This window comes from Phyllostomus hastatus, unplaced genomic scaffold (genome assembly GCF_019186645.2).
Source record: "Phyllostomus hastatus isolate PE091 unplaced genomic scaffold, TTU_PhHast_1.1 phas_scaffold_501, whole genome shotgun sequence".
NCBI classification, from domain to species: Eukaryota; Metazoa; Chordata; class Mammalia; order Chiroptera; family Phyllostomidae; genus Phyllostomus; species Phyllostomus hastatus.
In genome coordinates, this window is record NW_025334033.1 from 6,709,771 (window position 1) to 6,735,914 (window position 26,144).

At 37.0% G+C, this 26,144-nt stretch overlaps 1 protein-coding gene and 1 pseudogene across 2 annotated transcripts in view; one reads left to right on the forward strand and one right to left on the reverse strand.

Moving 5' to 3' along the window:
- The first annotated feature begins 911 nt into the window (after positions 1 to 911).
- The window catches only part of SPRED1 (sprouty related EVH1 domain containing 1), a 117,972-nt gene continuing 92,739 nt past the window's right edge, over positions 912 to 26,144 (forward strand). For both annotated transcript variants that reach the window (XM_045822555.1, XM_045822556.1), the window contains exon 1: positions 912 to 1,036. In XM_045822555.1, the coding sequence (XP_045678511.1) occupies positions 1,005 to 1,036 (32 nt within the window). In that variant the 5' untranslated portion in view covers positions 912 to 1,004. The remainder of the gene's footprint in view (positions 1,037 to 26,144) is intronic.
- Positions 11,579 to 12,460, reverse strand: LOC123808278 (annotated as a pseudogene).

Consider the following 26,144-nt stretch of genomic DNA (forward strand, 5'->3'; position numbering starts at 1 on the left):
GGACTACTTCGCCTCCTCCTGCGGGAGCCCCCGGTTCGGGCAGCAGCAGCGGCGGCGGCGGCGGCGGCGGAAGGAGCGGGCGGCGTGAGCGCTTCCGCCGCCCCCCTCGCGACTCCCCTCTGGCGGGTGTGGGGAGGTGAGGTGCTGGCCCGCGGAGCTGCTGCTGGGCACCGGCTATTGGGGACTTGCGGCCGTTCTCCTCGCTCTCAAGCTGCTTCTCCGAGCCCTGCTCCCCGGGAGTGGCTGCTCCTCGTCGGCCCCGGGTGGGAGCGATCGGCTTGCTTGCCACTGCCGCACACGCTCCCCGCCGCCCCCTCTTCCCCCTCTGGAGTCGTCCCGGCTGGAGCGTGTCTGGAGGAATCCGCCACCACAGGCCCCTCGCCCGGTTCCGCTGGTTCTTGAGGACCGCCCCACTTGCTGCCGGGGGCTGAGCGGGTAGCCTGCAGCGAGGCGGGAGATGGTGGGGTGGGCTCCGGTAGGACCGCGCCGCCGCTGCCTGGAGCCTGGGCTCGGCACCCTCCTGCCGGCCCCCACCAAGCCGAGCTCTGCTTCCTCCTCGCCGCATCCCTGAGGGAAGCGCCGCCTCTGCTCTGGGCTTCTTCGCTCGCCCGCCCGCTCGCCCGCTCCTTCCCTGCCGGACACCACCGCACTCCACCCCAGTGGCGGGAGGAGCAGCTCTCCAGTCAGCCCTTGCAGCCCCCCTTTCTTTTTTCCTTTCCACGAACCCTCCCCGGCCTCCTCGGATCACTTGGCTGGGCAGTGAGGCGAGGGAAGAGGCTGGGGTCGCCACGGTGGAGGTTGTTACCGCCACCCCCCTGCGGGGGTGGCCAGGGTTCCCGGCTGGGGGGGCACCGTTCTGGGTGAGGCATCCACCATGGTGAGGCCCCTGAGCCACTGCCCCCTCGCCCCCCCGGCCGTCTCTGCCTCCTGCCCCTCGGTGCTGCTGCTGCTCCTCCGCCTACTGTTGCTCCTCCATCTCCAGATCGGATCACGGTGAGGGAAAGATGAGCGAGGAGACGGCGACTTCTGACAACGAGTAAGCGCCTCATTGATCTTGATTACTAACCTCCCACCCCCGCCCATCCTTCCTCTGCTGTCCCCCAGACCCCTGGGAGACTTGGGTGCAGGAAAGCTTGCAGCCCTAGAGAGTTCGGTGCATCTTGTTCTGCGGATAACATTTGATTTCTTTAGCCTTTTAATTTTATGGCAGCAACCCCTCCACCCCCCCTCCCCCTTTAGTGGTTTCCTTTTGGGGAAGGGTATTGAGGGTTGGGGTTGAACGGTAATTTTATGTTCAGGAGATGGAGTAATGTGAATGGATAGATGGAGGCAGGATAGAAATTACCCGTTTGCCTGGAAGACCTTTGGCCTGTCCTTTTTCACTTTAACATGCCAGTCAACATACCCTGAATATCCAGCCTGATTCCTTTATAGCTGTTTCACTTGCAAACTAATGTGTGGGAGCACCTCTTGCAGCAAACTGCTCTTGAATCTTAATTCGATGAGTCAGTGACTCTTAAATACCGATTAAGCCTCCACCCCCACCCCTCCTTTTGTAAACTTATGACCTGTAAGATTCTTGTAAAAAAGTGGGGCTAGGGGAACATTTTTAGAATGTAATAGGGTAAGGACACCTGGAGTGTGGGAGATGTTGAACTAATATATTTTACCTTTGCGAACATTGGACATGCCTTTATCAGATGCATAGAAGAATTTTGAATGTTAATTTTCATCCCTTAGCTATATTAAAATGCACCATTGACGTTGACTTAACAGTATTTACATTGCTGAACATGCTGATGACTTCATTGATTAACTTCTAGAGCATCCCATTTAAAGATTTTGTTTATTTTGGCAATTCTTATACTTCACAAACAAAATACTTTGCCTTTTTTCATATTTTGCTTTAACGTAACAGCTGCTTGGAGAAATAATGGTGCGGTGACAGTTTTCTGTTGAGACGCGATTTAATTTCATGCAGGATATTAGCATACGTTTCCTATAACTCAGGTTTTGTTTATCTTTTGAGGGTTGGAAAGAGTTAAGTGAGTAAGGGCTAGTCCTAGGATGCATTCCTTTAAATAAAGTGCATTCCTGCAGTCAGACCTTTTTGAGAGAACTTTAAAGTCCAGAGCCTAGGCCTGTTTAACATAGAATAGCTTGAAAAATGCAAAGCAGCGTGTCTCTTTCCCATTCCTCCCCCCGCCCCCCCCCCCCCCAAACACACGCTTCTGATGAGCGGGTGTGGGAGAAGGTAGATTGCTGCAGTGTCAGTGCAGTCTAGAAGCAGAAGTGGCCGCCATGTTCTCTCTTTTTTTGTGAATCGCCTTCATTTGCATAGCACACTCTTCATTCATAAAAAAATAATTAAACATCCATCACCTTGGACATCTTGAAAGGATTTCCCAAGAAAAAAAAATTCGAAGCTTAATTGTATTCATGTGGATTTTTGAGTTCTGTAAGTAAGGAGAATTCGAAGTTATAAGTTAAAGGAAAGAAACATAAACACTCACAAATAACTACCCTTGTTCTCAGAATGTTGACACAGTTATGTGGGAAATATCAGTTCTGGGAGGTGCTGGGATCACGTGATCGCCTCCATTCATAAAATACCTGGCTGTCCATTCACAGTGCAGTACACTGTCTCACTGCCTTCTGCAGATTAGACCTACTTTGAGAGAGATCAAGAAGTACTGTATCTCAGATAACGCCTACTTAGAAAAAAGGCTGCGAAAAATTCTGAACGGAATGACGATAATTTTTATTAGTATCTTTTAAGAAAGTAGCTTGGATCAAAATGTCAAGTTTGCTTTAGAGATGGGAAAAACTAATTACCATATTTAAAGTAAAATTCTGAGTACCTCTTTGTTGGATGTAGCTAACAGAAAAGCGAATGAGAAATCTGAGTTGATACGCATGTAAAATATGGTTTCCAAATGGGCTGTGTTGGTAATACTTGCCATGGACAAATTCAGAGTGCAGGTTTTTGGTGTAGTGATGTCAGTGTGCTGTTACACAAAAAAATGAGTAAATATTCCCAGTGGTTTAATTCCAAAGATGTTGATATCTGAAACACCAAATGGCCTTTTTTTTTTTTTTAAACTGGGAGAGCTGCTGCTTTGTCTTTCTTTTTTTAAAATTTTAATTATACTTAGTATGGGAATCACCCAGACTTTTAGAATTCTATTTTTACAAATTTACCCTGCTTTATTGATTAAGTTATTCTCTTGGAGCTTTGTTATGCTAGTTTTTGTAGGACAAAAATAATGGTTAGCATGTAGTGTTTTGCTGTAAGATGTTAACTCTTCATGGAGACAAACTCTTGGGGTTTTACTTAAAAAAATACTAGAAAGTGATGTGTTCATCTGGTAATCACTTTTATTAAAGGCAACATTGTGCATTATCCAAACCACAGGGAACTTCTTTGGAATATAGCTATTTTTTTTTTAATCTTGATTTTAGAAAGAGGAGGTGGGGGAGCAGAATAGAGAGAGGGAGAGGATGAGAAAGAGAAAAAAATCTGATTTGTTGTCCCACTTATTTATGCATTGTTTGCAATAATTTATGTAAATTATTTATGCATAATTTATCCACTGGTTGATTCTTGTATGTGCCCTGATAAGGGATGGAACCAGCAACTTTGGCATATTGGGAGGACGCGCTAACCAACTGAGCTACCTGGCTAGGACTGGAATGTAGCTTTTATTCTGATAGTTTATGTATTTTATCTTTAATATATAAAGTAACATTTTGAAATGATGATTTATTATTTTTAATGATATATTATGAAGAAACCAGAGATTATTATGGCAGATACCCTTGAAGCCTTATCACAGTTTAAAGGTGTCCTGTAATGTGGATTTTACTTATAAAATCTTTATGTGTATTTTTTCCTTTTTTCTCATTGTTTTAAAAGCCAAAATTAATAGGAATTTAATTACAGTAGAAATTGTTCTTAACATTTGAATGTTTTTTCACCCGATTTCAAACTTCAGAGAAAAAGTGAAAATCACCAGTATCTTGAGACACCTTAACTTCACCTTTTTTTTAGCCATTCTGGTAAAATCCACTAAACCCTTTAGAAGCCTCATTTTGAAATCCTCTTATTCCATACTGTATTATTTGAAGTAAGAGTTCTTGTAGAGAGAAAGCTTCCAGAAGTTGACTGTGAGTATATATTTAACCAAGAATTAGTGAAGGGTCTGTTACATGTAAGACTTTGTCTTATGCAATACCAGACTTGGTAAAATTCAGCTTTTCTTCTCCAAACTTCAGTAGGAACTGGAAAGGAATTAAAAGTGCAGTTTAAAAAAGATAATTTCCTCCACTCAGGAGTAATAGTTTATTTCAGGTAATGTACAAAATGGTCTTTAAAGTGAATACATAATAATTTGTTTGCATTTCTACTACTAAGATAGTGTCTTACTTAACATTTGATATATAAACATGCCTTTCCTTTCCTATGTCAATGAATCACACTCATTTATTGGATTTTTTACTATGTGCCAAGCACTTTAATAAATGCTTTACCCATGAATTATGTGATTTATGTATATACATGATTTTCAACAGAATGGAATTGTGCATTAGATACTATTATAGCTTAATATTTTGTGAATCTTTTCCTATGTCACTTCTTTCTAGAATACTATAATTTTAATGGATACATTATATTCAGTATATAATATACATTGGTTTAAAAAAATCTACTATTTTTTGGATATTTCCGAACATGCTACATTTGCTGTTGAGTTCTGTCTTCATCCAAATGTATTACGGTTTTTCCTTGAAATATTGTAGAAATGGAGTTACAAGAGATGCAAAATTTTTATTTTATTCTTTCACCCAAATTGTCCTCTAGAAAAAAACTGAATGTATGATAATGTTTATACCTTGAAATAGTCTCTCCAGTTCTAGAAAGAAATTTTTGCCAATTTTGAATGAGGAAATGAGACCTTGTGCCTATTTTAAAAAGGTGTTAGATGGTAAAATAGACATTAAATCTATATCTAAAATAGATAGAGATTTTAAAAATTCTGAGGTTGTTTTTGGGTAACAACTATTTTAAAATACTCTGTTGTAAATAGAATTACATCATATGTGAGCATACAAAAGTCATTTGCAGATAATTTATTTAACTTTTACCAACCTTTATGCAGTATGGTATAGTGTAAAGAACATTGGACTTGAGATTGGGAGATGCATTGCTGTCCTAGCTGTCACTAATTTATTCTGTGATTCTGGGCAAGTGACAGCCTCTGTGGGTCTCAGTTTGCTCATTTGTAAATCAAGGTATTTGAACTAAAGCTGCATTATTGGTGCTTCCTGTACTAACTTACCCTGAAGTAATATTGTGGTAGACATTTTGCAAGTCAATAGACTCATAACATACATATTTGTTAATTTTTATGTGTTTTTTCTTTGTTTTTCTTTTTTTAAGATTTTATTTATTTATTTTTAGAGAAGGGGAGAGAGAGACAGAGAGACAGAGACATCAATGTGCGGTTGCTGGGGGTTATGGCCTGCAACCCAGGCATGTACCCTGGCTGGGAATCCAACCTGTGACACTTTGGTTAGCAGCCCGAGCTCAATCCACTGAGCTGCGCCAGCCAGAGCCAATTTTATGTTGCTTTTGAAATATTTGAGCAAATGAAAGACTTCTGGTATAGATTTGGTAGGATGGTGCCTAAAATCATGAATTTTGAAGGACCAAGATAAAAAATTTAGAAACAATTGGTACGTTAAGAATTTTTAAAGATTTTTTTATTTTATAGCCATGTGTCTTTGGTAATATGTCATATATATATATCACAGATGGAGAACTTTGTGGTTCTCTTTTTAACCCTCTTTTAAGGCCTTTGGGTTTAAACACCAACTTGAGTGTTTCTAAAAGGAATATACTTACGTACTAACAAGATACCAGCCAAAAAATGCCAAGAAAAAGTCTTTTCATTTGGTTATTCATACAAATCTTGTTACTCTAACACTAAAGGATAATTTAATAGATTAAGTTAACTTAAATAATGTATTTTTTTAATATTTCGATTTGGTTTGCTGCTTGTGACAAAAAAAATTTTGTCATAGCAGCATCTCATTTTAGAGTCCAGATCCACAGTCATTACACACTCCTAACATGTTGATTTTTGTGTTTTGTGGCACTCAAATGTTTTGAATGAGAAAAAAATACTGATGTATTTTTTGTTTAAACAGAGGTTATTGTTTTTGTTAAAACATAGTTCATCAGTAGTGGATCATAGAGTAATGTGTTACATTGCTTGAGACATATAGAGTTCTTGGAATTCAGACTACAAATTTCTGACTGAATTATGAATTGCATTCATAATTGAAGGAAATACCAAGAAACCATAACAGAATTAGAAGTCCTTGTGATAGCAATTGTATTAGTTCCTGAAAGTTGCCATAATAAGGAACCGCAAATTAGGTGGCATAAAACAACAGAAATTTATTGTCTCATGGTTCTGGCCGTTAGAAGTTCAAAAGCAAGGTATTGGCAGGGCCATGCTCCTTTATAAATGAATAGGGGAATACTCCTTTGCCTCTTCCTAGCTCGTGGTGGTTGATGGCACTTTGGCATTCCTTGGTTTGCACCTGCCTAATTCCCTACTTTGTTTTCATGATCACATGGTGTTCTCTCTGTGTGTCTCTGTCTTCACATGGCCATTTTATAAGGACACCATTCATTGGATTAGGAGCCCACCCTACTCCAGTATATCTTTCTCTTAACTAATATATCTGCAATGACTATTTCCAAACAAGTTCACTTTCTGAGATACTAGAGGTTTGGACTTCAACATTATTTTTGGAAGGATAATTCACCCATAATAGCAGTAGAAATCAGGGTTTTGTTGTTTTTTTTTTTAAACAATTACTGTCCAGGGGTTAATAGGTGTATTGAAATAGCCATTATTGTAGTCTCTAGTATGAACTTATTGTAATTATTAAACTACTGCTAGAGCTTACATTTTAATGTTAGTGAAGAAGCACTTATATTTTGTATTACAGTTTCAAAATTAAAATATTTTGATAATTATGTCAGTGTAATTGATTTCTTTTATAATCCCATGTATTTATTTTAAGCCTTTAAAATTGTTCTAAGAAGGGGGGCCATAGGCTTCATCAGACTAACAGAGAGGTCCATGGCATAAGAGGTTAAGGTCTCCTGCTGTAGAAGCCTGAACCCAAAGATATGTATGTAAATTGGAAGATTAAGAAAACATGAAGGATAAGATGAACAAGTTCAACATAGAGCTAACAGTTCCAAAAGCAGAGATAGTGGAGGAGAGGAAATATTCAAAGATAATGGCTGAGATTTTTCAAGAAGTAGCAAATTAAATCCAATTTAGTGAACTAAACATAAAACAAAGCCTCATAGTCAAACTGGGTGTATCTTGAGATTGCAAGAATGGATCGATGTAAGAAAACCCATGTAGTTGATAACATTTGAAGATTAAAGGAGGGAAATGATACAGTCTTAGTAAGTGCTAGAAATGCAGTATTGTCACTTAATCTTATGGAAGTAAATGTTCATAATTTATAGGTTTATGTGTTCATAAGTACAGATTTATGTTATTTCTACTCCCTAGAATTTTAGACTTTTTAATTTTTCTGACTTAAAATGAAAATGTTAGATTTGACCAACTTTAGGATTTTTTAGTTCAAGAATTCTAGAATCCTAAGTGATTTTCTTTGTATTTCTGAACTATATTTAATGTAGCATTCCTGTTACTCATAGTGTAGAATTTACTGGTGAAAGTTTCCTTGTATCTGAAATTTTTGAATTATCTTGGAAGGCATTTTCTTTCTACGTTTAGAGTGCAAAGAATAAGCTTTAGTAAATTCAGTGATTGGAAGTAACATTTAATCTGATTTGTGTTATAATTTTATTTCTAAATTTTATTTGTATAACAGGGATTATAATTTAGGTAAAGGCCATTATGACTTGGAAATAGAATGTGATTGTTTTGCTGGTGTATTTAATGATACTATTGCATATGATTAAATACATCTCACTTGTTAATTCTCCTCAGAGATTACTTTTGCAAATATATGATGTTTGTTACTTGTTAAGGGCTTCTCTGTATTTGCGTCCTAGGATTACAAGAAATTTAGAGAAATTTAGATGAAATTTAGTGAATCATGACTTTTCTGATGCCACTTTTTCAAAGTTATTATACCTTTCATCAGATCAGAATGTTTTAGTAACTTGGGCATAAAGTCACCAATGTTTTTAGTTTTATTTTTTACTGCTTTACTGTTAATTACATTGATATTTTAAGGTTGGAATTAGGGATCACTTTGGGGTTTGCCCCCATAATAATATGTGCAAACATTTCACAATTTTAGTGGCTAAATTATGTATATGGATTTCTTAGAAGTTTTTTCAGGACAAATACCATTAGTAAATTTTTCTTCAAGAATTTCAGTTTAATGACACATGAGAGCCTGCTAGACACTTGACTTTCCTTAGCCTTGGAGATACAAAGATAAGCAAATCCTGATAACTGCTTTCACTATCCAACAAGGGAACTAGATCCTTCTGAAATGTGGTGAGTGCTCTGCTTACGAAGTTCTTCAAGGCTGTGGGAGAAAGTGATTCTCTCCAGGGGTGGATGGCAGGGTGTGAGTTAGTGTGTGAAGGAAGGCTTTAGAACAGAGGTGGCATTTTAAGAGTCAGAGATTAGCTAGAAAGGAAAAAGTTATCCCAAAAAGAGAGGGGGGAAATAAAACAAAAAACAATCATGGAAGGTTTGAAGAAAAGCAACGGATTTTTTGGCTAAACACGTTTGGAGGAGTGTTTGGAGATAAAAAAAAAAAAAAAATGTGGGCCCAGTAAGTAGTCTGTGTATCAGCAGTCTTGGGGCAAAGAGTGATGGCTAGGCCCGGAGCCTGAGGTCCACAAGATAAATGTGACAGAAGCTCTTAGAAACTTTTTCAAAACTTTTTTGAAAAGTTGAGGGAAATGTATTAGTAACATTAATTTTGAACATAATTCCCATATGTTTTTCAAATAAAGCACTAACCATTCGAAGAAAATTTGTTCTTTGAGCTACCCTTCCTCGTTAATATAACTCTTAGGTCAGTAAGGGTAATAGTGAAAAGCACCAGCTTAAGTCTTTATCATGTAGGCAGCAGGGAACCATTATTTTAAGTGAGGGAGAGATATTAAACTTGTGTAGAAAGCTAAATACTGGGGCTCTTTTGGACAGGTGACTAGAGGGAAAAGAAAGGAACAGAAAATGAACTCCATTTGAGGAGGAAGATATAATAATGATCAAGGTAAAGAACAGCTGGAAATAGTTCATTTGGAACTGTTGAGGATGAATTTGTAAGGCAATTCAGATTTCCAGTAAGTATGATTTTATGACTGGATATGAAGGAAGGAGTAGGAAGAGTGTGGGATGACTTCATTTTAAATTTGGGCTGCTGCGATGCTCTTAAAGTGGGAAGGGGAAGAGAAGGTTTTTAAGAGGAAAATAACTCCATTTTGATCTTTTTAAATTTGTGGGTGCCTCCTATGTATCAAGGTAGAAAATGTCTCAAGGTGTTTTAATTATAGGTTTGGTGCCTAAAGAAGGTTAAGAGGGCAGAGTTAGAGGTGACAATTCAGCATATGTAGTAGTTGAAGCTCGTGGAAAATTGCCCAAGGAGAATATTAAGTAGAAATGGAAAGTTGAATAGTTAAAAATAGCAGTGTTTTTAAGGGAGAATAAGAAAGGACATCAAAAGAGTCTTGAGAGGTGGGAGAGTTCAGAGAGAAAGTGATTAAAACAAAATGAGAAGTGATAAAATGGAGACAGTAAAGAGCAATGTTATACTCTTTAGGGGGAAGTTAGGAGTTGAGATTATTTGTTGAATGTGGTGATGTCAGTTCTGGAGGGGAAGAAAAAAAAGAGATTTAAGAAAAGATGGGTAATTGAGAGCAAGACCCAGGAAAGAGGAGTCTATCAAGCTGTTTTACTGCTTGTCAGACACGGTGCTAGATTTAATCCTTCTAATAACCATGTGAGCTAAGTATTATCCATAGTTTACACATGGAGATATCTGAGACTTAAGAGAGGTTTAGTTAACTTGCCCACAGCCACACAAGGGAGTAAGAGTTAGAACTGAAATTCAAATTGCATATTATTTATACCACACCGTACTCAAACACTTAATGGCTAGATTTTATTGTAAACAAAAAATTAATCTTGAAGTGATAGGTAGACACACAGAATTGACAGCCCTTTTGAGGGACTGGAAATGTTAATAAAGGACACATAGAGTGGAACTGGGAAAAACTGAAAGATTTTGATCAGACAACAGAACTCCACAGAGTGATGACACATGGGGGAAGATTAAAGTAGAAACAAATTGTTGGAGTGGAGAAGTCAGGATCTGCTAGTTTATTTTAAATGGTCAGTAAATAATGTGGCTGTTCAAGTTGCTGGGTAGATGTGAAGAGGTGAACTGGAGAGGAATCCTGAGCCAGCACCGCTGCATTTAATGTGCATGTGGGATGAGGGACTTAAAGTGGTAGTATGAATGCAGACTTCTGCCTCTACAGTTTAAAGAGACAGGATCTTGGAATTGGAGGTTAAAGAGGAGGATGTCAGGAAGAAGGAGGATAAGAAAAGGGAGGGGTTTCCCTGGGAGGAGTTGAGATTATTGGAAATGATAAGATCTCAGGTAATGGCTCTATCAGGAATGAGAGATATTAAAAATTAGAAAGTAGAAGGAAAAATAGACCTTTGAATAAATTATCCAAATTTGGATTTTATTAAGAACTTTAAGGTTTCTGGAAGACTAACCAACATGTTGACTTTATCCAAATAAATTACATTGTCTCTGATAGAAGATTTTATATTCTTTGGGTACTCCAATCTTAATGGTTGGAAAAGGCCTTTTCAAAACAAAATTCACTAATTAAATTTCTATAATTTGGTGTTCACAATTAATTAACATGATCCTGTGGTTACTGCTGACTGTCATGTTAAGACTTTGACATAAACTGTCTTCGTGCTTGATTCTCCATCTGTACAATCAGGATAATGTGTCCCTACTTCAGAGGGATGTTAAGATAAATGTAACCTCCCTCAAAAGCACTTTTTGATTAGAGATAAAAGAATATTAAAAAGAACTTTTAGTTCTTGAGAAGAAAGGTACTATGTTCATGAGATAATCAGTGCTTACTTTCACTTAGGTAGGGTTACTTTTTGAAAAAAATATTTAAGACCTTTATGTTTGCAGTTTGTTGACTTTTTTTAAAGAATCAAGTTCTAAGTTTTTATTACCAATTAAAAATGTGGTTCTTAAAATCTCAACTTGAGCAGTTATGAAACAATTTAAAAATCTTTATAGGTATATTATTAAAAAACGGGCTTAAAAAAGAACACATTTGTCATTAACAAAAAAAGATGTCTGTATGTCAATATAATAAAAATCCCATGCTGCATAGATAATGCAGATAGTTTTAGTTGTCTGGTCAGTGGGCAGAAAGTAAGCACTTATGATCTTCAGCTCCAATCTTTTGTTCATTTCTTATTGCTAGGATTTCATATTTACTTGCTGAGTGACTAAACTAGATGATGGTAGAGTTAGTAAGCTGGCATTTACTCAGTCCTGCCCTGCTCAGCCTTAGCTGTGGATCTGCTACGTTTGTTTCTTTGCCATCTTGTGGTTTAGGGTTTTCTAAAGTTACAGCAGTACTGACGTTGACCTGACCTTGGGTCTCAGCTCCTTGATTTTCCTTACCTTCTTTATCACTGTCCTCTCTAGACTGACTTTGGTAAGGAGGGTCCCTGTGGAATTGTGGTCTATAGCCCTGACATTTGTTCTGTCTCATTGGTCTACCTTGTTCTCCGGCATCCTGGTTGTTAGCATCTCCATTACTTCGTGTACAGGAGAGTTGGAATACTGTGGTTGATGCCCATGGGGTCTCACATGTGAGGTGGGAGCTAGGGCTGTTGGGCCTAGACTTCAGGAGCACTCTCTGATCCCTCATTCTTTTCCCCACTTCCACTATTCTGGTAATTGTGTGGAGGGCCCCTGCAACGTGGATAGTGTCTATAATGTTTCCAGTCTGCTGCATATTTACTGCCTTGCCCTGGAACTCCACCAGGGCCTGCAACATTTGCTGCTTTTTCACCCTTTTGTCCTTCAACAACATCAGACTCCATAGTCTCTCCATCTCCTACACTGGTGAAGGTGCTTCCTGGGGTTATTCTACTTTGTGGCAGTCTGGTATACAAATATATTGTCCTCGGTGTCATTCCTATTGATGAAACCCTATTAATTTCTTACATTGAACAATTTTACTGTTCCTAAAACCTTCATTGGGAAGCCCTTCTTATACCTGTCAGCAGGTACCACCAATGTGGTGCCAGGCTTGGTGTTAGCAGCACTGAGGGTGGTGATGATGACAGACAGTGGGTGGCTGCTGGGCCTAGGCCTCACTGCTCATGGTTGTGGTAAATGGTGACTGGGGCTGACTGCAGCAGCTATGGCTCCTCCTGGGATGTGATGGTAACTAGGCCAGCAGTAGCAGCAGTAAGGCTCATTGATGCTCTCTGGGGTCCACTGTCCTCTTGGTAGGGTTGCTTTTTGAATTTTTAAAAAATTGATTTGAGAGAGAGAGAAACATGGATTTGTGTTTTACTTATTGATACATTCATTGGTTGATTCTGGTATGTACTCTGACTAGGGATTGAACCTGTAACCTTGGTATATTGGAAGGATGCTCTAACCAACTGAGCTATCTGGTCAGGGCAGTAGGACTATGTTTTTTTGTTTGTTTGTTTGTTTGTTGTTTTAATACTTACCTGAGGACATGCTTATTGATTTTTAGAGAGAGATGAAGGTAAGGAGAGGAGAGAAACATCGTTGTGAGAAAGGAACATCCATCATTTGTCTCTCTTATGTGCCCCCATTTGATACCAAACCTACAACCTAGGCATGTGCCCTGAACCAGGAATGGAACCTGCAACCTTCCCATTTACAGGATGATTTTACAACCAACTGAGCCACACCAGCCAAGGCAGGACAGGTTACATTTTTAAAATGATGTGACCTGCTGGAAAATTTATATTTCAGTTTAAATGTTAAAATGTAGCTTTTTAGAAAAACTTAAAATTTAAAAATTCCAATAAGCAGAAAATACTATAAATCTATATTGTGAACATTTTTTCCATGTTCTGAGTGAAGATTGAGTATAGAGGATATACCAAGTGTTGGGTAAAGACCTAGCTGTAGCCAGTCTTTTTGTTTGTTTGGTATTTAATACAAGTATTGTAGTTAGTTACAAAAGGAGTATGTTTGTAGACCTTACTAATGAAAGCATTTAAGTACCTGAACACATTTTAGAAGTTTAAATAGATTTGACTTCTGTCATTTTCAGTGGAAAAAATCTATCTTTCTCAAATGTAGGAGCTTCCAAAAATAATTGTATGGAAAGCAGAAATGTACTTCCATGGGACAGAAGGGGAAACAAAGTGGTTTTTTTTTTTTTTTCAGCTTACTAAAGATTTAGATACTTAATTTTATGCAACTGTAATCAAATGTGGATCCCTATTAATAGATTAGATCTATTGATATTAATAGGGATCCTCATGATAAGAGATAGGCTAAATCTGCTGGTTAGAAGCTCATTGCTCTTGATTTAATCTCCTATCTTTAATTGGGACAGCTAAAGGTCTGTAAGTTTATATTTTAGTTCATTTTATAGTCATCAACAGCTAAAGCAAAAACTTGTTTATATTTTAATTTAGCCTAATGTTTAGCCTCATTATTCCAAAAAGGTATAATTTGTTAATTCAAAAATAACTGTCTTAGATAAATAATTACTGAAACTTGGGTTAGGAATGAATTTGAAGTTAACTCAATATCTTAAATGAACAAAAATCAGGAACTTAAAAAATATGGTGATTAAAAATTGTATGTATTTTTTTGGTGAGAGTTATTTGAGCCAAAAAGCAAACTTAATTAACTTAGTAAAAATGAACACGTAACAAAAAACTTTAATAATGTCAAATTAAGATATCCTTTAACTCTGTATTATGGTCATTTTTTAAAGGCAGGGAAGAGATAGATGAATGAGTGAGACAAGCTAACCTCTAACCACCTTAGTTTTCTATAGCAATTTTTCTTAGTCTTGATACTTCACGAGAACAAACTTAACCTCAGGGCGAGTCAAAAAGAAAAAGAAATGTACGTACCTTATGCTAAATAGACCTTATTGCCGATGAGTCTGAACTTGTATAATGTGTACTGTCTATCCATAGGCCTTAGCATACATCAAATAAAAGACTAGTTTGACTTACAATTACTGGCTAACTTCTAGTTGTGTCATTTGTGTATATACCCTTTCTCAAATAGATTTAGGTAGGTAGTGGTGGGAAAACTGAAACTGAGCTAAATCCTTTTAAACTGACTGTTATAGTCTGAATGTTTGTGCCCCCAGACCCATCCCAAATTCCTTTCTTGAACTCCTAACCCCCAATTAATATTAGGAAGTGGAGCCTCTGGGAGGTATTTAAATCATGAGAGTGGAGCCCTCTTAAATGGGATGTGTCTTACATATAAACAAGAGGCTCTAAGTAGCCCTGGCTTAGTTAGAGCATTGTCCCTGATATGCCAGATTTGTGGGTTTGAACTGAGGTCAGGGCACATACAAGAGGCAACCAGTGAATGAATAGATAGGTGGAACAGCAAATTGATGTGTTCTCTCTCTCTTCCTCTCCCCCTTCTCAAATCAATAAATCATAAAAAAATATAAAAAGAGAGAGGTTCCAGGTAGGTCTCTAGCCCCTTCTATACAAGAAGGGAATAGTGAGGGAAATGAGAAGGCCTTGGCTGTGAACCAGGAAGAAGGCCTTAATCTGATTGTGCTGGCATCTTGATCTTCAACTCCCCAGCTTTCAGAACTGTAAGAGATACATTTCTGTTCTTTATAAGCTACACATCAGTATTTTGTTATAGCAGCTTCAATGGATTAAGACATTGACTTTTTTATGTTTGTTTTGGAGAAGACAAGGAGCAATAATTACATCAAAGAAAGAAAGAAATCAGTTAAAACCCCAACACAATCGTCAGTTGTTTCTAGATCCATGTGTATATATTTTACTTGTTTTAGTAGGGTATGTACAAACATTTATTATTCATTTTTACCTTTTATACATAATATAAATAATTTCTATGCTTATACATAGTTTTTTAGTAATCATAATTTTAATGCCAGTAATATTTCATCAAGTTGTACCATAAGTTTTCATAGCTAGTATCTTCTTAGTGAATACTTTAGGTTTCTAGCTCTTTGCTATTATAAATAACGTTGCAATGAGCATCAATTTGCAAAGAATTATTTTCTTTTGTTCATTTAAATTCTTTGGATGAATTATAGGAGTGAAATAATTTTGTCAAAGAGTATATATGTTTTTTATTCTTGATATAAATTATTGCTTCAAAAATTTCACATTTTTTAATATTGTGGGTTATTTATAAATGAAATTCATTTTCATATTTCTTACATTCCATTTTTGTTCTTTAGTAACTTGTGCTTTTTGATATAGCTCCTAGTACATAATTAAATGACAGTTAACAATCATTTTAAATACAGGGGTTGGAAGTATGTTTACAGTTCTGAGTCCACAAAACAGTTTATTTTTACAATGCTTACTAATAATTTATTAACCTACTTTTGCCCACCCCTGTAATACTACTGTTATTACCCTTACTCACAAACATGAGGAAACTTGGAGCTTAGCAAAGTTAAATAATTTGGCAAACATTACATATCTGGTAAAGACTCTGAAGCCTTGCACTAAAACAGTGGCTTTGGTCTTTTGGCTCTGACAATACCAAATACCTTTTGACAGTGTGTGTGTGTGCGCCACACACACACAAAACCATTCCTAAAATAACTTAGACTTACTGTGTGATGACATAGGCTGACTCTTGTACTCCTGTTCATTCTCAGTAAAAAAAAAATAATGCTGGTCAAGACACTTAAAGTGAAAAATCCCCTGTCCTGAACTGCAGTGCAGTGTATGGGATGTTGTCTTCTAAGGATGTATCTCTATTGGTGCTAAAGAGTACATTTTTGTTCAGCTTATTATTCCCTGAAATAAGAGATAATACTCAAAGTTATAGGATCCTCAAGAGAGTGCATTTCAAGGTCGAGGTCTGAGAGAATTGCAGGGAATTCAGATACGAACTACTATAGCAAGAGTAAAGATAAGTATTACATCATTGCTTCTCAAATTTCTTCACTGAAGTGCCCTGACAGATAAGGGAATGCATTCCAAAAGCAGCCTTTAAAAATAAAAAGTATAGAATTATTTTGAAAGCTAGAAAACTATCTCAAAGATTAATGTGAATATGTCATTCTGATCAATAATGTGGTTGTAATTCTAATTTGAAATGTCTTAATATTATTTATGTTAGGAAAAATTGGAAAGCTCTCTATCCACAAAAATCTTTTGTACATTTACATCTTGTGGCATTACGTGTCCCTGGCCCATGTGGCACATTAATGGAGGTGTACTCTCTTGAGAGAGGCAGTGTTTGGGATATACCCAGAGTGTGCTTCTGAGACCAGAGAATGATTGTGCACTGTAATTATAGTGGCTGCCATTTTCAAAGAAAAAGTAGGAACGTATTGATTTAGCCAAGATTAATATAAACAGTTTGAAGTATAATAACAATATAATCACACTGTAGGAAATTTGGAAGATGACGGGCAGTACCTATAGAAGAAGTTTTCTTTTGTGGACACATTTATATTCAAAGTATTATAAAGGCAAAAATATATAGAGGTCTTAAATTTAAGATGTGTTGTTTTTGTAAAAGTTTCACGTAGGTCATAGAGTTTATATAGACAGTGAATTACTTGTGTTGGAACATTAGCATAACTCTTGGAACACTTATACCAGTTGGCATTCTATAAGAAATCTGCATTGTTGTATAGAAAAGGAAACTCAGATTCTCATCTCAATTTTACCATTTACCTATGTGACTTAGAGCAAATCTTTTCATATGTGAGAGCATTTCTGCTAATGAGGACAGTAATCTTTTCCCACTTATAAATTACTTTTTCATGAAGATTACATATAAATGGATTTATCTGTATGAGTTTTGATTTACTTACTTATAGGGGAAAAGGGGGTTTTCCAGAGGATTGGAATAAAGAAGGCAGACAGGTATAGAAAAGGTTTTAGCAAAACCCAAGGGAGAGAAAAAAGCTGAGGAAAGTGAACCTAGACTTTAGATTTGGAATGTCTAGGCCTGTTTTGGGAGATAAATGAGATCTGTATAAGGAGTAGTTACATATTAAAGGTTATATAACCTACATATTAGGAAGTTATATAAAATATCTACATAGTTAAAATCAGTCCTAGAATTTGGGTGGTGGTGTATCAAATGAGCTGGAAAATGCCCTTTTAATATATTGGTTGTAACAAAACAAATTCATAGAGGATGTTGAGATCATGTAATAAGCAGGGCGAGACCCCAAACATTTGTAAGTGATCAGGGGATGGAAAATGAGAGTTCATTATTCTAGACCCTTTACATTTAAAAGCTAGGAATTACTGATATTCTGTGCATTATTTGGTCATGCTTTCATTATTGCTTTATTAATGAAGGTAAGGTAATTATGAGAGTTTTCATAGACTCTAATGTTGAAACTGTTTGATGCACAACAAGCACTAAAAGTTGGCAGTATGCATTCAGATATGACCTTGGTAACTTAACCTTATTTTCTAAGTTTTTAATTCTCTTCCTCAATTGCAATAATAATTTTATTATCTTAGTTTGGGAGGTATTCCAGCCTGTGTTAGTACATCTCCAGCCTTTGAAATCATCAAACTATAAAGGAATTGCAGAAAAAGAAAACTTATTTTTACTACTAGCTTTTAATTCATTCTCTCACAGTTCTTTCAAATGTTTCTATTATTTTATGGAAGGGTGCTTTTTTTCTGTTAAAATTTTTCTTATTTCCATTTGCTACTATTTGGGCTTTTGACAATCTAAAGCTGCACTTCCATTGGAATTTTCTGTGGTGATGGAAATCGTCTGTTTGTGCTGTCCAGTATGGTACATAGTATGTGGCTGTTTTGCTAATGAGTACTTGAAATGTAGCTTCAGGGAATGAAGAACTAAAATTGTAATTTTATTTAATTTAAGTAGCCACATGTGGCCAGTGATTTCTGTTTAGATAGTACTGATCTTGTGTGTTTCTAATTCTTGAGTCCCAGCAAATTTTTTAAAACAATGAATGACATCTTTTTTATTTAGTCTTAGCCAGTTTTTGAAGAAAGCTAAAAAAATTTTTAACATGGAGTTATCTTGAGGTAGTACAGCTTTTTCCAAAGTGTGGAACTTACCCTGCTATATAAGACAATTTTAGTTGTATTACAGACATGGCATTAAATTAAATTGACAAGTTATTTCTTTCTGAAGACTTTTTGCATTTTGATTAAGTTGTTTTATTTGTGCATGTGCATTTTTAATAAGGAAGGAGTAATATCCTCAATCTCTGGTAGATAAGCCAATATTTTTTTATTTTTACTGTATTAAAATGTTTGATACTATGTATTTACGGCTTATTATAGTTCTGTTTTTTTTTTTTTAATTGGCTGTAGTGATTAGCATCTTTCCTTTTAAGAACAACATTTTTTGGGGTAATATATATGGGTACACATATAAAGCAGAATGTTGATGAAGGTAGTAAATGTCAAAACAAAAACAAGGTTGTTACATACTATCTAGTAGGAGGAGAATTGGATTGGTAAGGAATTAGGAGCCTTGCGGGGCCACGAGTTTGCTGAGGCAGTCTGTCTATTTTAGGTAAGGTTTCTGCTATGGCAAAATGGGAAGAGGTTGGTTTAGAGTGAGAAGTGATTTTAAATTTTAAAGTGTGTTTTATTCTGTAGTAACTTCTGATAGATCATGTTTTATTAAAATTCTCACCCAAGGATGTTTACTGATTTTTGGGGGGAAGGGGGCTGTTGTGGAGAGAGAGAGATGGAGATCAGAGAGACATCCACTGGTTGCCTTCTGTACCGCCCTGACTGGAGATTGAATGGTAAACTTTTGAAGATGGGATGACATTCCATCCAAATGAGCGACCCAGCCTGGGCAAGATCATAACATTTTGGATGGTAGCTAACATATATTGAGTATTTCGCTGAATGTCAAACATGAATTACCTTCTCTAATCCTTTACTCCAAAGTAGATTATACTTAACCCTCAATCCATTTTAAAGAACCTCTGATGCATCAGTTACAAGTAACAGAATGTAATGTGCAGTAATGGAATATAGTCAGTAATACTGTAATAACTATGTATGGTGGCAGAATTGTCATCACTTCATAGGCATATAAATGTTGAATCAATATGATGCACACAAATATTATATGTCAACTATAATTAAATAAAATAAAATTTAAAAAGCCCTTAGTTGGCCCTGGCCACGTGGTTCAGTTGGTTGGAGCATCCTTAGGTGAACTGAAGTGTTGTAGGTTAGGTCCCCATTAGGGGTGCATGGGCTGGGGTGGGGTGGGGGGCATTGTGGGGCAGCCTCTTGATGCTTCTCTCATAGATGTTTCTCTCATAGATGTTTCTCTCTCTCTCTCTTCTTCTCCCTACCCTTTCTCTTTCTCTGCCCTCCCTCCTCCCTTCCTCTCTCTCTAAAAATCAGTGGGACCTGTCCTCAGGTGAGGATTAAAACAGAAAAACCCTCTTGTGCACAGAATTGGATTAATCTTTATCTTGGTTCATGCTGTCATCATTGGTCTGTGTATGGACCTCTGAAGTCTATTATTTTAATGTTTTATTTACTTGACAAATATCCAGGCACAGTACAATATAAGAATCAGAAGCTTAGTGATAACACACATCTACCTAATGTGCATCTCTCATATTCCCTTGTCTTCTCAGAGGTCACTGTAAACTGAGTTGTATGTTTACTATTTCCTTCCTATTAAAAAAAAGTTTTATCACATAGATGTATGCCTAAACAATGTCTCATTGTTTAAATATGTTTGAGCTCTATAAAAGGAATATATTTACTTATATGTGAACACCTGGGACTTGATTTCTTTTTCTCAATGCATTACTAAGATGTGTTGTTTTTCAGTGGGGTTTTTTTTTTTTGGCATACTTTTTAAAAAATCTATTTGCACTACCATATAATACTCAATTTTGTGAAGTTACTACTCTCATGTGTAAGGGTATTTGGATTGTTTCTAGGTGTTTGCTATTATGAACATTATTACATTACATAAACACTTTTACAACATGCTTCTGATACATACTTGCTAAATGTTCGCTTGAGTGTGTATTTAGGAGTGAAATAGTTGGATTGCAAGATATGTTATGAATTTTCAAGTTTATAACATAATGCCAAATTGCATCCCAATATAGTTTGGGAATTTTTACTTTTACTAGCAATGTAATAGAATGGGTATAAAATTGTACTTAGTGGCCTTCCTGATTTGCATTTCCTATGAGAGATAATTAATTACCATAATTTTTTTGAGTGTTTACTATGTGCCAGACAGTGTTCTAAATACTTTATACTTTAATGTAATTTTAATTATTTCTTTAAATTAATTTTCACTTAATTAAAATTAATGAATTTATTGATTTATTAAAATTAATGACTTTATTAAAAAATAGTAGATTCTTTTCATGCCACAACAACCATTTTGGGTAGATACAATTATGTCCATTTGTAGATGAAGAAACTGAGGCTCTCTGAGGTTAAGCGAGTAAATAAATGAAAGTTGGGATTTATTTGTTTATTCTTATTTTTAAATATATTTTATTGATTACATTATTACAGTTGTCCCGTTTTTTTCTCCCCTTTATTCTCCTCTGCTCTGTATCCTCACTCCCATCAGCATTCCTCCAACTTAGTTCGTGCCCATGGTTCATACATATAAATTCTTTGGCTTCTCTATTCCCTATACTATTTCTAACCTTCCCCTGTCTATTTTATACCTAAAATTTATGTTCCTTATTCCCTGTACCTTTTCCTCCATTCTCCCCCCTCCCTGCTGATAACCTTCCATGTAATTTCCATTTCTGTGAATCTGTTCCTGTTCTAGTTGTTTGCTTGGTTCATTTTTGTTTTTGTATTTTTTTTTAGGTTTGGTTGTTGATAGTTGTGAGTTTGTTGTCATTTTACTTTCATATTTTTTATCTTCTTTTTCTTAAGTCCCTTTAACATTTCATATAATAAGGGCTTGGTGATGATGAATTACTTAATCTTGAGTTTATCTGGGAAGCACTTTATCTGCCCTTCCATTCTAAATGATAGCTTTGCTGGACAGAGTAATCTTGGATGTAGGTCCTTGCCGTCCATGACTTCAAGTACTTCTTTCCAGCCCCTTCTTGCCTGCAAGGTTTCTTTTGAGAAATCAGCTGATAGCCTAATGGGAACTCCTTTGTAGGTAAGTCTCTCCTTTCCTCTTGCTGCTTTTAAGATTCTCTCTTTATGTGTAATCTTGGGTAACTTAATGATGATGTGCCTTGGTGTGTTCCTCTTTGGGTCCAACTTTTTTGGGACTCTCTGGGCTTCCTGGACTTCCTGGAAGTCTGTTTCCTTTGCCAGATTGGGGAAGTTTTCCTTCATTATCTCTTCAAATAAGTTTTCAATTTCTTGCTGTTGATTCTCCGGTACCCCTGTAATTTGGATATTGCAATGTTTCAGGTTGTCCCAGAGAGTCTTCAGCCTTTCTTCATTTTTTTGGATTCCTGTTTCTTTGTTCTGATCCAGTTGGATATTTATTTCTTCCTTTTGTTCCAAATCATTGCTTTGAGTCCTGGTTTCCTTCCTGTCACTGTTAGTTCCCTGAATATTTTGCTTTATTTCACTCTGGGTATCTTTCATTTTGTAACCAAGCTTAATCAGTTCTGTGAGCATTTTGATTACCAGGGCTTTGAACTCTCCATCAGATAGATTGGCTATCTCCTCATTGCTTACTCTCTTTCTGGAGTTTTGCTCTTTTATTTCATTTGGGCCATATTTCCTTGTCTTGGTGTACCTGTTAAGTTGTAAGGGGGCAGGACCTTAGGTATTCACCCCGGTAGGGCAACTCTCCTTGCTGTGGTGCTGCCTGTGGGGGAGGGGCCAGAGAGGGAATAGAGCACCTTGCCTGTCCCGCTCTAGCCCACTTCCGACGGACTCTTGTGTGAGACTGAGTGTTTCTCCCACCACGGCAACCCCCGCCACCTGCACAGTAGTCCACCGCCAGCTCTGAATCTCAGTTTCCTCTTCAGCCAGCCCCACCTGTGTGGTCTGCTGTCTCACTACGGATTTTCTTGGTCCGTATTAAGTAATTTAAAAATTCTGGAGTGGATTTTAATGTATACTGGTTTACACATAAACTTTTGTACATAACATTGTGAACTGAATGAAATTTTTTCTTCAATATTTCTAAGTAATGTACTTGAAGTAGTTCATTATTAAGCCAATCGTCTTTGTTTATCAGCTGCTAGATGCTCAGTAGGTGTTTTGTGTTTTACGCTGTAGGTACTGTTTTAAGGTAACATTACTTTAAAATTATAATTTTGGGGGGAGGTTAGGTGGTGAAGGTATTGAGCATAAAGGAAAAAGGACTCATGGACATGGACAACAGTGTTGATTGCTTGGGGGAGGCAGATATAAGGGGACTAAATGGTAATGGAAAAAATACGATAAAAAATAAAAAGTAAAGTTATAATTCTAGTATAGGTGATAATTTATTTGCTTAATAATTGTGGAGTGACAAAGTGCTAGACCCAGTAGGCCACAGGTGGAAACACAGGCCTGCAGGTGGAATCCAGCCCTCCACCTTGTTTTATCTGGCCCGGCACCTTGTTTCTACCCTGCAGCAGCGCTGAGCTCTCACTTAACTGTTAAGGAGTAGTTACATTTATACAGTCCTAAAATTATTTTGGCCCTTTGAAGGCAACCGTGAGGCTGATGTGGCCCCTGGTGAAAATGAGTTTGACAGCCCTGCAGTAGGGTATTATCTAAACTCAGATGTTAAACTGTTAAGGTTCTCTGAAAACAGTGTCTAGGCCTTTTTTATAGACAGAAGTCTTCTGATTCATGTTCAAGTGTATGCTGCAAGGTTTAGTGGTAGATAAATGTTCCAGTGCACTGACCACAAAAGGATCAATCACACACATGTGTTGGAATGGTTGGCTGATACAAGCAGCCAAACAGATGGAGATCAGGATGTTGCATCATTTATTATTAGTCAAATTTAGTCCATTTCCTGGATTTTACATTGTCCTTAGGTTTGGCAGTCATTAATGCTGATACTGAATGAAATTGCTGTGGCAAACATCTATTAAGCATTTATTATATGCCAGAGAAAGGATCGGAGCTAACATTTTTGAGGTTTACTGTGTTCCAGGTGTTAAGAGGCTTTGGGTATGTAAATGAATAAAATCTGCATCTTTGCCCTCTAGGAGTTCTCAATCGGATATTAGAACCAAATGATACGTTCTTCGGTAATGAAGGACTTGGAAACATTGGTTTCCTGCTAGGGGAAAATATAGTTTTCCCAGAAGAGGAGAAAAGCTATTAAAAATAAAAATTACTACTTTTTAAAAAAAATCATCACCGGAGGATATGTTCATTTTACAGAGAGAGGAAGACGAAGGGTGGGGGAGTGGTGGCAGGGGAAGAAAGAAGGGGGGAGAGAGGGAAGAAATGTCGATGTGAGAGAGAAACATGAATTTGTTGCCTCCTGTATGCCCTGACTAGGACCTAACCCCAACCTAGGTATGCACCCAGACTGGAATTGAGCTTGCCCTTTTGGTGTACGAGATGGTGCTCCAACCAACTGAGCGACCTGGCCAGAGCAAAAAATTACTACATTTTGAAGAGGCATCTTTACAAATTATGCTTAACTTAATATACATAGGTCAGTAGTCTTGTGATCTGACAAAGTAGACAGAGTCTTAAGTGTCTGATTTACTTTGAAGTTTGTGTGGCAGGATAGATTGTGTAGGAGGGGTGGCAGCTTAGTGTCAACAACTTAGAGCTAAGGATGAGGTGAATATTGTGAACCTCGTCTTTTATAACTTTACCCATTATATGTGGTAAATAAAATTTTATATATGAATGATATTTTATTATTTATGGCACATGTGTCTTCAGTCTTCTTTTTAATTATTATTATTTTTTTACTAAGCAAGAGCTCCGAAATGAGTATAATTTGTAACTAATTAGCCCAGTTGGGTTAGGCTGTAAATGTAAGAGCATGAGATGTGTCATTCTACATCACATAAATGATCCAAACAGCCTAGATTTCTGATTGGAAGACCAAAGGGCATTTTAGGTGAAGGACACTGTTGTGGCTCCAAACTTCACAATTAAATTATCATAAACTTACTGAGCTATAATTTTTCTCCCTTTCTTCTCAGTTATTTGTACGAAAACTTGGGAGATTTTTATGGGTGAGAGGTCAAGGTGGGAGTAGTGAAGAGATTATGGAAATATGTGGTCTGTCATGGTCTTTTACCAGCCTAGGTAATCTTGAAATGTTTTCAGTATTAGAGTGGAACCTGGGTTCTCAAACTTAATTCATTCTAGAAGCAGGATTCAGAAGCAGATAATTCTGTTCGAAACAGGATTTGTTTGAACACAATCTCCTTTGTCGCCTGAGAGGTCTCATACAGATATCAGCAAGAAAGGATTGTCAGGTCAAGAACCCAGGATTTTTCAACAGCCAAGACATTTTTCCGGTGAACAACTTGGTTGAGAACCGAATTGTTTGAGATGGGAGATGTTTGAGAAGAATTGTTCAGAGATAAGTGGCAGTTATTGATGAAATAAATATAAGCTAGTATTCCTTCAGAAAATTCATGTGTGTGTATATATTCATTTTCACTCTGAAATAATTTCAGACCTATATAAAAGCAGGAAAAATATACAAAGAATATCCAGATTTTTCTTAAGCTGGCTTTCCAAAACATTCACCTCTAAATAACATGGGCAAATCAGTCAATTAACATTGATATAATATTATTGTCTGCTGACCTAAATTATTTAAGTTTCATCAGTTATTCCACTGATGTTCTTTTTGTAGTTCAGGATACAATCCAGTATGACATGTTGTATTTAGTATCTCCTTAGTCTCCTTTAATCCAGAACAGTCTTTCTTTCATACCTATGAAAACTTTTGCAGATGGTCAGGTATTTTATAGAATGTTTCTCAGTTTGGGTTTGCCTGATGCTCACTTTTGATTAAATTCAAGTTAAGCAATACCCTCGCAGGGGTGTCCAGCCTACGCCCCAGGATGCCTGTGAATGTGGCCCAACACAAAAATCTTAAATTTGCTTCAAATGTTACGAGATTTTTTTGTGATTGTGTGTCACAATGTATTTAATGAGTGGCCCAAGACAACTCTTCTTTCAGTGTGGCCCATAGACGCCAAAAGGTTGGCCACCCCTTCCTAGAGTGAATGTGTCTTCGTCCTTCAAATCAGGAGGTCCGTGATGTTGATATATCCCACCCTGATGATGAGAACTTGGATCATTTCGATAAGATGATTTCTTAGCTGGTAACTTTTCTTTGTAATAAGCATCTTCCAAAGAGAGATACTTTGAGACTATGTAAACAAACTATTTCCTGTTATACACTTGCCCGCTATTTTTAACATTTGTTAATGATTCTTGCCTGCAACAATTGTGGTATTTGCCAAATGGTGATTTTCTACTTCCATCATTCCTTCTACTTTTATTAATTGGAATTCTTTAGACAGATTTTCTCTTCTCACATTTATTTATTTCTGTTGGTATGGATTATAATCCTTTGCTATCATCATTTTGATACTCTGTTGTCCCAGATTTGGCTATTGGGAGCCCATCAAGGTGACTTCTGCGCCCTTTTGTCATGTTTGTTCATTTTTTGAGCACTTCTGTTTTGGCTTCACAAGATGTTCCAGGCTCATCCCATATTTTTCCTGCCCCAGCTTTAGAGTCAATCTCATTTATCCAAGGAACTCTCTCTTTCCATTTGTTGGAAACTATATTTAGAAACCATTATCCAGTGTTAGGTGTGCTCATTGGCATTGGGGTGAGGTTGATGGTACCAACCCTGTTTTATAGATGATAGTATCTAAACTGAAGGTTTGTCAGTTTCATAAT